The sequence below is a fragment of the Poecilia reticulata genome, chromosome 7, assembly GCF_904066995.2.
Source record: "Poecilia reticulata chromosome 7, P_reticulata-male-v2, whole genome shotgun sequence".
In the NCBI taxonomy this organism is placed as follows: domain Eukaryota; kingdom Metazoa; phylum Chordata; class Actinopteri; order Cyprinodontiformes; family Poeciliidae; genus Poecilia; species Poecilia reticulata.
The window spans coordinates 6,784,396-6,800,190 of NC_088836.1; the positions used below are offsets into that span (position 1 = coordinate 6,784,396).

General features: G+C 45.2%; 1 protein-coding gene across 1 annotated transcript in view; it reads right to left on the reverse strand.

Moving 5' to 3' along the window:
• skia (SKI proto-oncogene a) overlaps nt 1-15,795 on the reverse strand; it is a 68,190-nt gene that overhangs the window by 3,259 nt on the left and 49,136 nt on the right. The window contains exons 2-6 of the mRNA XM_008412923.3: nt 3,431-3,547; nt 3,184-3,299; nt 2,543-2,829; nt 2,140-2,468; nt 1,079-1,309 (exon numbers count right to left, since the gene is read on the reverse strand). Of these exons, the coding sequence (XP_008411145.1) occupies nt 1,079-1,309; nt 2,140-2,468; nt 2,543-2,829; nt 3,184-3,299; nt 3,431-3,547 (1,080 nt within the window). The remainder of the gene's footprint in view (nt 1-1,078; nt 1,310-2,139; nt 2,469-2,542; nt 2,830-3,183; nt 3,300-3,430; nt 3,548-15,795) is intronic.

A 15,795-nucleotide genomic window follows, 5' to 3' on the forward strand; every position in this document is an offset into this window, starting at 1 on the left:
AATAGTTCTGATATTGTATGGAAAGTGTCATTTTCTTTGTGTAAACAAACTGACTCCTCTCAGCTGCTGTTCTTTTTCAAACCCAAGGTTTCTTAATGTTGTCACGGTAACCGTTCATGGTTCTGTTGTGAAACAGCCTCGTTCAGACTAAAGTTCCCACCGGCAAAATCTCTCATGAATGAACTGCTAGAATCAACCAGAGACCAGCATTACTGCCATTATGAGCCATTTCGAGTTGTGACTCGTTCTTTTGTTCAGGTTCTGAGGCAGAATTAGCTCCGCCCCCTGCTCATTAGCTACATTAGCTGTGACACAGGAAAAACGGAGAAAGGCCTGCGCTTCTGGGAACAGAGAGTTAAACACGGCTGACAGTGGGTGCAGGGCCCTCCCTCAGGCTGGAGACGTTCAGCCGTCCCAGAACACCAAGTCTTCCCATTGGCTGAGGTTGCTGGATGACCTAACGCAGAGCGCTCATAGGCTAGGTCAGTGTGACCTCACCGCACCATGTGCTCCTCACTGCAGCCTCATCCACTCAAACCCAAACAGAGGGTTTCACATGGAGACGTATGGAGCAGCAGCTCGGCCGCTGAACGTCCTTCCACCCAGGATTTTCCAGAAACAGTGGTCAGGTTTTGCTGCCAGACAACTAGTTGGAACTGAACCACGGATCAAAAATGCAGAGCTCATGTCTCACACTCATCCAAACACTCTGCTGCTCTCATGTCCTGATCCTGTTTGTTTTCCTGGCTGTGCTGACAGCGTCTCCTCTCTGAGACGGCCGCGTCTCCGCAGGAGGACGTGGACGCAGCTGGAGGACACAGACTCCTTGTTTTGTCTAAAGCTGCCTCAGGGAAGCCGACGCCTCTTCCTGTTTCCTCTTCCAGGGGGAGGAGCCGAACTACACCCGTTCATTTCTGACTGGGAGGAAGAGAACACTTTCTGTCTCCCCCTGTCCTGAAAGTGAGACAATATAACTGCTGTGTACATACAGCAGCTTAGCCACCTTCGGGGTCTGATGGTTTTTCAATATTTCCACATTTGGAAGTGAGAGTGTGAGAGGCTCCAGTTTGTGCCGAACCTGTGCGGAGTATTTGGCGCGGAGACGGCCGGCCTCGCAGCCTTTATCGCAGACCCTCAGCTGCCGCGCCTGCTCCAGCTCCCTCTTCAGACGGATCCGCGACTCGTTCGCCTCCTTCATCTTCTTCTCGCTCTCGGCTCGCAGACGCTCGATTTCCTTCCTCAGGCTGCGCTTGGCCTCGGTCGCCTCTCGGAGCTTCTCCTTCTTTGCCACCCGCAGGAATTCCAGCTCCTGTGAAGAAGAGATGGCCACAGTTAGCCTGCAAGTTCTCCGCGTTTATCCACGTGTGCAACTCAAGTTCTTCTTATTGGCAAATTTCTAAATTCCTCGTGCGCTTGTAATCAACAAGTGACCGAAACCATTCAAAATGTTTAATAAAACTAATGTTACAAAGAGTAGAATAAATGCGGCTTTTAACAACCGGTAGAGTGTGAAGCTTATCAGGAGCTTCATTAGAATAGAGTAGAAGAGTAGAAAGATCATTTCTGTTCAAAACCAAGGAAACGCATCACAACCGAGCAAAGATCCTTGGGGTTCCTAGAGACTGGGCTAAGAGCAAAGTTCACAACTTCAAAGTTAAAGGAACAGTTGCTATGCCACCGGGAGGCAGAAAAAGAAGCCTATAAAAAACCTGGAGTGACTGCAGCTTCCACAGGAAGGCACCGCCAGGTGCTGAAGGGAGCCATGTCCAGACTGGACCTCAAAGTCCAGCAAGGCTGGGTCCCAGAGGAAGAAAGGCCCTTAATGTCACCTGACTTGAATTGTACATGGTGAGATTTAACTAAGGCGCTTCCACACTCAGCTGTGGAGGAAAAGACTGGCTCCTCCGGTGCCTGTCTATAAAACTCACGTGCAGCAGAACAGAACAGCAGAAGGTGCTCCACTGCATACTAAACATGCTTGTCATGAAATTGCTGAATACTTGCGTGAGTACAGTTGCCAATAAAAGCGACTTTTTAGTTTTGAGAAACCAGTTGTGTTGAAGTCCTTCTTTGATCAGTTTGTTGATGTCAGAAGTGCGTAGCTGGAATGTGGAGTTAATGAGTGCAGAGCCTAACTACCTGCTGGAGGCTCCGCTTGGCCTGCAGGGCTGAGCCCAGTTTCTCCTCCTGCTTCACTCTCATCTTCACGATCTCATGCAGGAACTTCTCTTTCGACTCCTTGGAGTCCAGCCCTCCGTCCAGCGCCTGCCTGAGGCTCTCCAGCTCTGACTCCAGCCCCAGCTCCGAAGGCGCCACGGCCACAGCGGGGGCTGCAGCCGCAGGGGCGGAGCATTCCGCCGACGTGACGGTGCAGACCGGCCCTTGGGCTCCCGGTGAGCTCAGGTCCTTGGCTGAGCTGCTGGATGAGGTGAAGGACGGCGAGGACAGGGAGGACATGGAGGATGTGACTGTGGAGGAAAGATCAGAAGCACGTCAACGACTGCAACACGTTTATGAACATGGGGGCCAGAGCGCTACTCACAGTCGTCACGGCTCTCCACCTCCACTTCCACCTCAGAGTCCTTGTCATCCTGTGGCGGGGGCCGGCAGGCGGCAACAGGCGGGGGGCAGGGGCCCTCTGGAGCCGGAGCCGGCAGCTCCTCCATAGCTCTTCTCTTACGAGGTCTGGAGCAGTGGCTGGCACCCTCATCTGAAGGCTGGGACGTGTTGGCGGCAGGCGGGGATGTGGGCCCCGCCTTCCCCAAAGGGAGAGGCGTGAGGGCCACGTTGGGGGCCACAGCATTCTCGAGGCTCTTGTAGTTGTAGAAGCTGGAGGACAGCGACAGGTGATGTTAAGGCTCATAGTGTTCTGATCTGTAAAGGTGACAGTCTAGCCCTGGTGTGGGGACATGGCCGGGCCGGGCGGGGGAGCTGGACCCCTGGAGCACCAGCAAACCCAGACAAGTGAACAGCCATGATGTTCAAACCACAGCTGTCTGTGGGTTTAAGAGATTAGATTTTCCCTAAGGTGTGACTGAATATAAAGAGCTAAAAGAATCTGTTGTTTCCATAAGGTAGCAGATCAACTTTGGGGTGGATCATACGGGGTTAGATCACCAGGCAGATCAATGGGTGGACCATGGGGTGGATCACAAGTGTTGTCCGGTCCTGAGATGGACTCACCTGTCTCTCAGCAGAGCCAGAGGGTGGGGGGGCGGCTCCTTCTCCCCAGCAGAGATGTGAGGAGACCATGGTCTGAAAGCTGAAGGTCTCTGTCTGGGCTGCAGGCAGTTGATCCCCTGAGAGACACAAGAGCTCACTTTAGACCAGCAGATTTGATCTGAAATGATCAGGACTTGGAAGGGCTTCAAGGTCATAGAAAACTTGGGAGATGAAAACACAACTTTCATCTGAGCTCAGCCACACTGACCTTGCTTGAGGCAGACAGAGACTGCAGCCAGTCGTGCTGCTTCTCTTTGTCACCAAGCGGAGACTGTGACGGGACGTCTTCCAGTTTGGACTTTTTCACAGGGATGCCATCAGACGCCTAAAAGACAGACAGAACGTTGACATAAAGACTCCATGTTAGTCAGGGCGTTTTGTCTCGTTTATACAATCACTGCCACTGAGAGTTTCACAATCATGTCAAAAATACTTCATATGTTTTATATAAAAAGCTGGAAGAGTTTTCACTTATTCCAGATGGAGGGAAATGAACATGGGAAGTGTGTGTATGCTTTTGTCTGTTAGCTTGACGCCGGCATGAATGATTTCCTCCTGATTCCGTCCAACCTGAGTCTAATCTGACCGCAGTCTGGAGCACATGAGACACTGACTGCCTATAGCTAGTAAAGCATAATCCTGACAAACTCTAAGGGGAATGCAAATCAGAAGTGCCGCCCTGATGTGGACACTCCAAAACAGAACAGGTGTTGCCTTTTACACACACATCTTTATCAGAGGAACTTATTATTAAATTATTATTATATAAGAGAATCTTCTCATGTTATTGTTAAATATTTCTGTCAGCTGACAGAAATCCAGATTTCTGTCAGAAAATTGTTAGCAGAGACCTCAACCAAGAGACTGGATTTATCACTGGTACAGAGAGGAATGTAATGTCCAACAACTGTTGCATAGTTCTTCATAGTGACAACACTGCAGACACTGCTTTGATTGTATACATTAGTCTGAGTTCATGCGTCCCTTTGGGATGCAAGTCATCACAGGTTGCACTGCTAGCTAGAGGTTGCTACACTAAAAAAATCCATAAAGTGAAAACGCACCGAGCAACGCGTCGTTAGGGGAGCTGGCTGCAACCACCAGGGGGTTAAATTTAGGTATGCTGTTGACTCTGAGGGGATCTTTCTATTTATGGGGAACTTCACACACACACGCACACATGCACACATACGACACACACTCTGCATCACAGACGGGATCCAGAGCAGCGAAGGTGTGTTTGCATACGGCCAGCCAAGAGAGAAGGCAAGAGGTGACTGGGGCAGTGTGAGTGTCTGACACACACTCACACACGCAGTCTGTCACACACCGATACACCCAGAAAGGCAGACAAGCAGGGCTTTGTCACTATGACCTCAGCTTCTCCCAGCTGTGGCTGTCACTAGCTGCCGCACAAACACACACGCACTCTTGAGTTACTGCAAAAGCTGAACAGAAAGTGTGTCGCTCTCAAAAAAAGGAAAAAAAAAAATTCTATCGTACTTTTTCTTAATGGAAGCTAAACCTGACTGGTGCAAAGTCAAATCTACCAACACGGTGTGTTGAAAGCAGACAAAAACATTAAGAAAGATATTTCCTAAAAATAAGAACAACAAAACTGCAGAAGTTGCACAAGGCAAAACAGATGATACACTCAAAGGCAAAGGTCAAATTTTAAAAATTCAAAAATCCGACAGCAACACAAATCAGGCTGGACTGAACTGTGCACACATCCATCCTGAGGGGGCGCTGTGCTCCAACACAATTCTGCTCTACCCATCACTCTATTTAAGGCAGCGCTGTCTAGAAACTGTAGTTGTCATAAAGAAACAGACTACAGGCTAGCTACCTGAGCAGATAGCCTGACTAGCTAATCAGCTAATTAGGAGTTTTCAACATTTGACTTACCAAACAGTAAAGACTTTTATAACAAAATGTTTGAACTGTATCAATAGCGGCAGAGATAATTGTTATCTCCTTTAAATAAAATAAATTACATCATGTTTCACACGTTGTGGTAAACACTGACAATGTTTTACTGCAGAATATTTACTTTTGACCTCCATACCATGAAGACGTCAACAGCCAATGATTCTGCCTTTATAATCGATTTAAAATGTTAAGCTGAACGGCTGAGAGGGAGGAAATGGAGGAGCTGTCAAGGTATGGAAGTAACACGGTGACGATAATCTGTCTTTCAGTGGGTAAAATGAGGCTCAGCTGGTTTGAAGATGGTTGGTTTGTGGGTTCTGGGTATGAGCACTTTGATCTGTTTCCCCCCACCCAACAGAAAAATGTGATAAATATGTGGTCTGCTGTGAATCCAAAGGTTATCTACAGTAGACACGGTAAAAACTGTTGCATGAGGAATCTGCTTTGCTCTGGAGGATGTGTTGCTCTTGTTCTTCCTTCAAAGTTTACAGCAACACAATGTCAGGACTGGACAGAGGACAGCACTCTGAACACACTGGGACAAAGCAGCGTCCTGCTGGGTGTCTCAACAGGTGGTCCTTTGCAGCCGGGTGAGGTCGTCCCCCCAACCCTCCGGTCATGTTGGCACGGTGGCCTGCTTTGCCACGATGTAATCAGAGCTGCTCCGGCGGGGAATTGGTGTGACTAGACGGGCTGGCACTCCCAACATGACAGCTGTCCTCATTCCACTAGACTCCTGAGGGCTCAGCTCCACGACTTTCATTAACTTTCCATTACATCATGGGAGTCCTTTTCTGGCCAATTAGTACAACTTTAGAAGCCTTGTGCTACAGAAAAATATATCATAGGTTCACAAAGATGCTGAAGATATTTTGGTTTTGTTTGAGGAAGTCTCCATCATCATCAAACTGCAAAAAACCCAAATAAACCATTTAGAGCTGGAAAAGTTTTTCTATCAATTACCTCCATTACTGATCAATTTGCTGTCCAAAATGACTAAAAGTACTCTGAAGTACTCTGCATTTTTTCCCCCATGTTTCGGTGTTGTAGGAGTCCTGGAAGCAAAGCTGAACCCAGAGAGGCTGACAGTTTGTGGGTTATCTAGAGATGAGGAGATTTGTCCTAGATTTGACTGTAGCAAAGCAGGGCTAGAGGCAAGTGGCTAGCCTACAGAGCGGCTGATCCTCTCTCTCCAACATACACACACACACGCGCACACAAAATCTGCGCCTCCATGCCACGTGTCAGTCCTTGTCTCGTGGATCACTGGTTGCCAATACTGCTGCTCTCCAGCAGGACGAGATCCGTTAGAAATCTTGGCTGGAGCAGAGCGTTTATAGGGGTCAACAAAACCAGCAGCTGAGCCTGTGGGTCTCGGCGGCGGAGGGAGCGGGAGGGCGACTCGGAGGAAGAGAGACAAATCTGCATGTTTAAGGAGCGAGACCGAGAGGCATGAGGCTGGGAGTTTTCATCCAGCACAGAGACAGAGGGGCTGGTTCCTCAGGGTTCAGGACTCTTCATCTTGATCCCTTAGAAAGATTCCGTCACAAGATGTGGATGTCTTTCTGGGTGCTTGAACATAATCAGATACACATCTCTGGCTCAGGGATGTAAATATAAGAACTCTTTGTACAAGCAGACCTGAACAGTCAAGGGCCTCCATGGAAACCCTTCCGGGGTCTCCTGCTGAAGCCCTGACCGACCAACAGGAAGCTGCCGCACATGATGCAAATGCTCATGCTCTAACGCAGCTGTCTATGCCGTGGCTCACACTGCATAGACAGGATGTCACACCTCTGAGATAAGGCTTAAAGATTAGTCGGGGTGTGTTAGACGTGCTCACACTGCACCGTCTGCTGCAACACCTCACACTAAAAACAGCACACCTCGTACTGTCAGCACAGCAGCACCGTGTTACAAGCATGCTTCAGTTACGAAGTAGGGCCTGTTTCATCTGCAAAGTGGCAGAGCTGAATGGACCAATCGCCGTGTGAGGAGGTTCAGATGCTTCTCATGCGATTCTTTAGCTCCATGTTCGGGAATGGAGACATTACACCTGTTCTCTGAGACCTTTGTTGTTTAAACCCTCAGAGGTTGTTCAAACGTTCGATGTGACTCGAGACTTTAAAACACAAGACTTCCAGGTAAACATACCTAATCTTAAAATTCTTACCATCGTGGCTGCAGATGCAGACTGCTGCTAGGTCAGAGTTCAAACTACCTCTGTAAAAGAGTTGAATCTGCCGCTCTCCTTCCAGTCTCCACCACTGAGGAAGAATTTCTCTTATATATAATTGCTATTAACTCAGGTTACCGACACATGCTGCCTTTATTTGCAAAAACCAGTCACATTAAGTCCTGATATTGTTACTAAGATATTGTTTGCTTTCATGTCAAACTTCAGTTTTAATGGAAAGAATTTCCTTAAATGTAAATGAGATCATACGTGTATTTGACTTATATTTGTATTTCTGTTGTGTGTTTCATGTGTTTTAAGCTTGTTGTGTGGATGCAACCACAAGCTCTGCAGCTCATGTGTGTCTAATTTACGGCCCCTTACTTTGCACATGGCAGTCAGGAATAAACCCCGCATGAGAAACTCACAAAGCATTAAGTCATGGGGCCACATCAGTCGGAGTGTCAGGCATGTCTCAGCTGCTGCAGGGGCCCCATGCACATCTTCAGTCTGGGTGTGTGTGTGTGTGTCTGTTAGAGAGGCTGTTTGTGGCAGAGACAGGATGGGTGGGGTATTCTCCTAAAGACTTTCAAAAACCCTTGTTCTTTAACTTCCTGTGTCTGCTACTCCACTGAGACAAGACACTCGTTTTCAGAGAAATCAAATCAGCAGACCTGAACTCTCTGGCAAGTTGCTCTGTTTCTGCTCCATAGTGCTGGAAGGACAGATTCTGGAAGATTTTCTTTTTTAAATATTTTTTTTTACCAGGAATCACATCCAAACACTTTCGTTTTAGACGAAGGGATTTAGGGAAGCGAAATCTCAATGAAACTGACTACACTAAACTTTCACTGTGCTGACCTTTCAGATTTAAATACCAGACTTTCTAATCAATACACGCAAAATCATCAGACCATGTTAAATAATTCAACTTAATGATTTGATTTCCTTTCCTGGTCTGGCTGCTCACTGTGTTCGGTGTGAGGACAAAACAAACTGTTCAGAGGTTTGGTTGTAAAGGCTCTCGTACCACTTTGAAAACAAGGACAACAGTTTTTATCTACTTAAAAATGTGACGATAAAAGGAGGAACATTTAGGAACACAAATACCACATTACGACATACTAAAAATAAAAATACAATCTTTTTATGAACAATGCTTGTATTTCTGTGATGTAATGTTAACTAACTAACTAAATAAATACTATTAAATAACTGTAACGGCCGATTGAAATAAAACCCAATTCTTGAAAATATGGTAACACTTTATTTGAAGCCGTGTGCATAAGACTGACGTGACACTGTCATAAACATGACATAACACCCGTTATGAACACGAAGGAGTCTTTATGAATGTCTATGGCTGTTATCATGAAGTGTCATTCGGTGAATAATTACACGTTTAATGCAAAGTTGCACTAAAAGTTGCATTAAAAGTCCATTAAAATTGTCTACTTTGCAAAAGTCTCATTACAACATAATAAACATAAAATAATCTCAAATCACCAGCTTTTCCACCACACTTATCAGTTAGTAATGTTTTTTCTGCTGATATATTAGTTTGCCACCGAAGATGACAAAGGCTATGGTTAACCTTCAAGCTTCTCTGCCTCATTTCTCTGGTACTGCAAGACATTCCTTTGCAAAGGTCTTGCAGTAAATTTTGATGCAACTTGTCAAAGTCATGTTGCTGGACTTTTTGTTTTATTATCTTTTTAAAGAGAAGATGTCGTCTCCTAGCAACACTTCCTAACGGCCCATCCATGTTCAGTCTTTGTCTAACCAGTCTTTCGGTAGAATGAGCCACATCAGATTATTTGCTCCTCCAACTATTCCCAGATTGATGTGCAGCATAAGATGCTTCACTGAGGTTAATGTCCATGTCTGTCTGGCTTCACTGCAAAAATCATCCTTCTCAGAACATGTTCAAATATAGAAAATAAGATGTTTTCCCCATGTAGTAGTATAAAAATCTGCCATCGGTATTATTACTTTTGATCAATGCTAAAGAATATTTTGCTGGAAAAGTACTTGTAAGTTAGTTTTGTCTTATTTCAGGTATTCTGAGAAAGGTACTAAATACTAAATTCTGGTATTTTTTTTCTAGAAATTTGAAAAAATACTTGGTAAGATTGGGTGTTACTGTTTTTGATCTTTTTTGGTATGCGTTAGCAGTCTGCTTACACACCAGAAGCTACACAGCTGGGAACTGAGAATAGCCATGCCACTACCTGATAATCAGACAAACATTGCATTTAATGAGAACTACCAGTTTGAAACCTTCTGAAACTTAAGCGTGAAATCAGCTCATTTCTGCACTCTTGCTAATTTTCTGCTCACTAAAACAGTGGAACTGTTTTGTGGTAAAAGTGTTGTGGCTCCTCTATGGTTATATAAATGCTGTCTTGAAATTCGTTTTTGGAAGGAAATATCTTTGCGAACCTCAGGGAAATTAAGTTTTTTTTTGTTTTTTTTACAGAGACCATGTAATGCTGAAAATATGAGAACCAGTAATAATCAAAAACTCACAGATGACAGCCAGCCTTTATTAAGGCAAAGCAGAATCTCTGTCCTGATAAAATCTGTCACTTTGGTCAACACCTTGTTTCCTTTTCTACCACTCCCTGTCTTCCCTAAAACCCTCCCCCGCCCCTCAGCGTTCATCTATCTGTCTGAGAGCATTTCCTGTGTCACAGATTACAGGATGTCTTCTGCAAACAAGCTAAATTCCAGCTGCAGAGTGAAGCAAGCAGAAAGCTACAGAATCTTCCAGTTGGGTTCAGACCTGTTCTAAAAACCTAAACAGTCATTTTCTTCCTGAAACAGAACACACAGTGACTAAAGCAAGAGGTGGTTTTAAAGTAATCTGCAGACATGTGGCCACCGTTCGACATGTTAGACACATTTGTGGTAAATGTGTTTCTGTTCATTCGGAAAAATGTGCTTAAATATGTAAAATCATAGCTGTCAATATGTGACTATATATCTGAAGTTTTGTCTGAAAAATGGAGATGAATGCCTACATGTTGGTGATTGGTTTGTATAAATCGGTGATTGAACCTGGATTGTCTTTTTGTGAGGATTGCGCGACTGTCAGCTGACAACATTCAAACTTTAGATGTTTGGCTGGAGTAGTGGTTGCAGATCAAGCATCCCTGCAGACTAGGCTGAGATAAAAGGCCGAGCAACCTGTTTTCTTTGCTTTTGTCTTGAGTCAGGAGGCTGAATGGGGCCCCACCCTGCCTGTGACCTGACTTTGGCCTCTCTGCATGTCTTTCATAGGGCCCCCTGAGCTGTGAAGAGGGTGGGGACCCTTCCTGGAAGCAAAGTGTCAGTTTAGCTCAGCCCTGGCCACAAAAGAATACCTGCACATGCAAAAGAAGCAAACAGGTGTCAGACAACACATGGCTCATCTGTTTATGCAAAAGAAAGTCCTGCAGCCCTCAGAAGGTGAGTTCAGCTCCCACCACCTGCTTATGTTTATGTTCGCATGTAGCGTCCTCTCTTTGCTCTACATCTGCCTGTTTCTGTGCGTGCCGCTGGAGAGCCGAGCATGGCGCAGAGAAAGAGAAAAAGCAGCTTGCTGCAGAGCGAATCCTCGAGTGAGTGTTTGTGGGTTACAGGCGAACACAGAAGAGCTCTAAATTTGGCAACCAGTTCATCTCACCATCACCTCCTTGGCTGAGGAGTCACGGAGAACAATAGGGCTTCTGTCTTCAATGAAGTAAACAGCAAAAACACTTTCCATAGCTCCAGTTGGGCCGCTGCAGCATTGTGCTGAAAAAAAAAAGAATCCTATCGTCTTATTATTCAGGAGCCTGCAGACTTGCTGAGATGCAGTTTTGTGTTTGAGATGAACCGGTTTGCTGACTAGACTTTAAATGACCTCATCTAATATTCTCTTTGATGTGCTGCCGAGTAATTTTTCCTGTGCTCAGCACATAAGTGACTGTATTTACTCAGTAAGTTTGGATTTATTGGGAGCAAGTATGGACTTGTTGAGTAAAGCTGAGGAAAAAGATGCCCGCCTGGTGAGTGTGCAGACACAAGGCAGATGTTGAGACTCCCATGTGTACAGTGATGAGGGGATGAGGGGCCTCGGGCCCCCAGCAGTACCTGCCCGTACCGTCTCCTCTCATGGAAGCCGTCATTCATCCCACAGCGGCTTCGTCTGCATCCCCGCCACTTGAAAGACACACTCCAGACACACACTGTTCCGGACATCTCCGAGCGCTTTCCCAGAGGACCGCCCTCCTTCTACAAACCAGACGGCCTACTGCTATTCAAAATTATTATTATTATTATTTCACTGCAGTGAAATTGCAGTACTTTTCAACCTCCCACTTCCAAGAAGAGTCCAGAGGGACACCAGAATCAAAAACAAGAGAAGCCTCCCAGAACTGCTGAAACTGGCTGAAGGTTCAATGCTTCTACAGCACTGGGTAAAAGTTCAAAACTAGCTTTGTAAAACAAACAAAAAAATGAAATTAATTGCATTAAATGCATAAGAAAAACATGACAAGAGAACATCTAAATGAGGCATTAGCAATGACATGCTTAGACAAAGTGACAGCAGCTTAGCTGAAGCATGACCTTGAGTACAGCTCATCAGTAAGCAGGTAAGGAAAAGTGATTGCTGCAGTAAACTAGTCAACCCTAGTCAAGAGGTTTCTTTGTCATGTGGTCCCACAGATGCATAAACACAAAAAGATGATTGTTTTTAACCAACTATCCTTCCTCAAGATGTCCTGTTTTCAACTTATCTTCAGATCTTCAGATCTCTGCATCCTGACTGGAGAGTTTAACCTGAAGAGGCTGGAAGCCATTAAACAACCACACAACCACGGTGATAAAAGCCTGGAGAAGTGAAAAACAATAAATGAGTCTTCCTCTACTACAGACTGTCTCCATGCATGTCTAGGTTTACAGACAGAGTGAAGAAAGGGGAACGATTGGGGAGGTTTGGGCAGGGGTTGGGGTCTCTGTTTCCTTTCGCCAAATTAGCTTTGGCAACAGTTTCCGTGGAAATGAGGAAAAGAGCGGTGCTCCTTGTTCAGAGCTGACCAGGAATTGGAAGGTTGGAAGTGATGGATAGCTTAAAGACGGTTCTGGAGGGTAAGTAAATACAGCTCGGACATTTCAACAACTTTTCTATCCTCTTCTGGGATAGAATTCTAACATTAACATGAGCACAGTAATTCCTAGTATCTTTAAAACTAGGGTCTATAGAGGTTAAGAAAGATGTAACTTCAGCCAAGAGATGTGCTTACATAAGGTCTCAGACTGGTTGTTAAATGCAAAGTTCATCTGTAATAAACAGAGTAACAAAAATGTTCAGCCAAATGATTTAAAGCACCCAGTAGGTTATCACACTAGACTAAATAAATTTGCTTTCATTCTGATTTCATCATCCATCCACCCATTATTTCAAACGCGTATCTCTAGTGGGGTTGTGAGTGTTGCCGGTGCTTATCTTCAGCGGTGGGGTCAACCTGGACAGGTCGCCAGTTCATTGCAGGGCAACACAGAGACAGACAGGACAAACACACTTAAAGCAAATGTAGAGAGACCAGTCGACCTGACAGTCATGTTGTTGGACTGTGGGAGGAAGCCGGAGTACCTGGAGAGAACCCACACATGCACAGGAAGAACATGCAAACATCATTCTGGTTGTGGATTCAAACCCAGAACCAGTTGGTAGCGCTGTTGCCTTGCAGCACAAAGGTTCTGGGTTTGAATTCCAGCCTGGGGTCTTTCTGCAAGGCAACAGTGCTGCCAACTGCGCCACTGTGCAGCCCTGTCAGTAGAACAATTTCACTTATTTCAGTGTAAATGTGTTGCTACAGTTGGCACATTTTTTGAAAATCAGGATAATAGATGCATGGGTTGATTTTAAAAGATGTCTAACACTTGTTTACAGCAGTAGTATGGTAGTAGTACTGATGTTTCCCATACAGGACAAGGAGTCGATCTGCAGGGATGGATCTGTCAGTGAGGGGAATGTGAGGCTGTAAGGAAGGGTTGGTCCTCTTCCAGGCCTCAATGTGCCTGCTAGAGTCTTGTCCTCTTACTGGATCTCCTTGTCCAGTGAGAGGACAGACCACCAATGGTGCACAGTATCTCCCCCTTTCTATCTCCCTGGTACCTAGAGTAGGAGAGATGAAGAAGATGCCGCCTCAAAGGACAGGTCTAATGTCAACAATGCTTGATAAAACAAGAACTGTCCATCTTGACATGCTGAGCTGTTACGTAGGACTATGTTGAGGACATGGTCCATTAGTCATGGATGTTTAAATGTGGAGCAGCTAGACGAGGCGAACCAGGCTGATGGTACTCTGCTGCTACCTGAAGTCAGATCGGGTGTTTGGCATCGTCCTTGTTATACAGTTCAACCAAATCCCACAGTTCTTCTCACAGCCATAGCAAAGACTGGATTTGAACTGATGTGTTAACACCAATGCACATAAACTATGTTAGGATTATAAAATGTGATTTTCATACTCTGAAAAAAGCCATACAAGGCATACTGGAACATGTTAATAAAAAAGAAACTTGTACTTTTTTTAGCCTGGTATTAATCATACACTATGCAAATTTGTTTCAGGTCTCTCTTTTAGAGGGATAGCTCCTAATGTTTGGAAAAACATTCTGCTTTAATTTTTTAACAGTGAATATTTTTGACAAGGCAGGTTTTGGTTTCTTTTGTATAAATCTACATCAGTCAAGGTAACAGTTAGTCCGTCAAACAGAGGGACTTCTGTCAGTCAGGTTGCATTGTGCAGTTATTTTACCAGAGGACTGCGCTTTGCCACATGCACTGGAAATAGAATATGTGAAGCATTTCATGGTCACAGTCTGATACTCAGATGATCTGTGGTCAGTTTAAGTAAATGTGATTTTTTTTTTTTTTTTTTCTTAGCGAGGTAGTTACTGTTTAGTTACTAGGCAACTACTCTGTGTACTCAAGTTTCTTACTGGAAGATCAGTAGTGGTGCATTATCGTCATCATCTGTATAAACCAACAGTTATTCACTGGAGAAGCAATGTTAACTTTTCTAACTTTTGCACAGAAACCCCAGAAATCCTGAACTGTATCTTTAAAAATGAAACTTCATTTACCACAATACTATCTGCATAAATGAAGGTCATTTAAAAGCAGAAAGAAGAAGTGTTCATGGTTATTAAGAGCAACAAAGTCCAGTGCTGTATGAACAGTAAGATTATTTATTGTACAGTTTCTTTTCTTCTCACAAATGTGTAGCTTAAGTCCTTTAATATTTTGTTATTGTTTTTAATGTAATAAAATGAAGAAAATATGCAAGGTTTGCGATGTAAGCGGGACAGAGCTGGGACCAGAAGGGTCTGATCTGCAGCCCAGCTGACCCTTTCAGCGCGGAGTGACCGCATCAGTAAAAGAGCCATGATGGAGCGCTCCTCTGTGACTTAGCAGCTGGAAACAAATATGAGTGATCTCATAAACAGGCCGCTTCCCTTCGCTGTGTGGGGGACAGCGAAGGGAAGGTGAGAGGCGGTGGCGTTCAGATGAGCCTCCGTCCCTCAAATGGAGCTCACTCCACCAGAATGAATGAATGTGTGTGAGGATCCAGTTCAGTCGGGAGTCTCTCTGTTTACAGCAAACACTCTAATGGGAAAAGCATACAGTAGTATTTCTAATTTGGTGTGTGGAAATGTTTTGGTGCTCTGTACAAACGTCTGCTCTTCCTGTCAGAGCAGCAGCCACGCTGACTGCAGATGGAGCAAACATTTAGGAGGAAATGCTGTGGCTTGAAGCGGGACTGCCCAGCAGGCGGCGACCCGACTGGGCCATTAACGCCAGAACAGGTCGGCACTGATGTACGCAGTGGCCAAGCCCAAATCTCGTCTTTACAAACCAGGATATAAAGAGACAACAAGCTACAAAAATTGTTTCTGGGACTGGAGAGGCTTGTAATATCTCAACAAGAAAAAAAAAAAAAAAACAGAAACAAGCTGCTGTCCTTCCTATCAGCCTGAGAACTAAACCTTCCTTCCCAGAATTTATGGCTGAGCGGAGAAATGTTGCTCAGCAGGTTAACACCGTCCAGATCACTGCATTCAATCTCAACCTGATAGCGATGGTGGGAATTCTGGGTCATCCTTTCAAAAATATTTGATATTAATCTCCAGCATGTATTTAAACATGAACCAGTAAGATGAGGTGCGGATAAAGCGTTCCTCTCCAGCCAGCCATCCACCTTTCGCCTCACACACAGCCGCTCTTTGAGCGCGCAGCGCTCCGATGGCCGCAGGCTGCACTCTTTCTCTCTCCTTCCTGTCTCTGTGGTAAGATGAGGTCAAACTGTCAGCTTGACACCACACCATCCTAACCAGGCTCTGCCCGCGTTTTACACCAGCGCTCAGCACACTGGGCCCCTCACAAGTGGGACAGCAGCTTACTATATGCTGCATAAAAAGCCGGCTGTTCC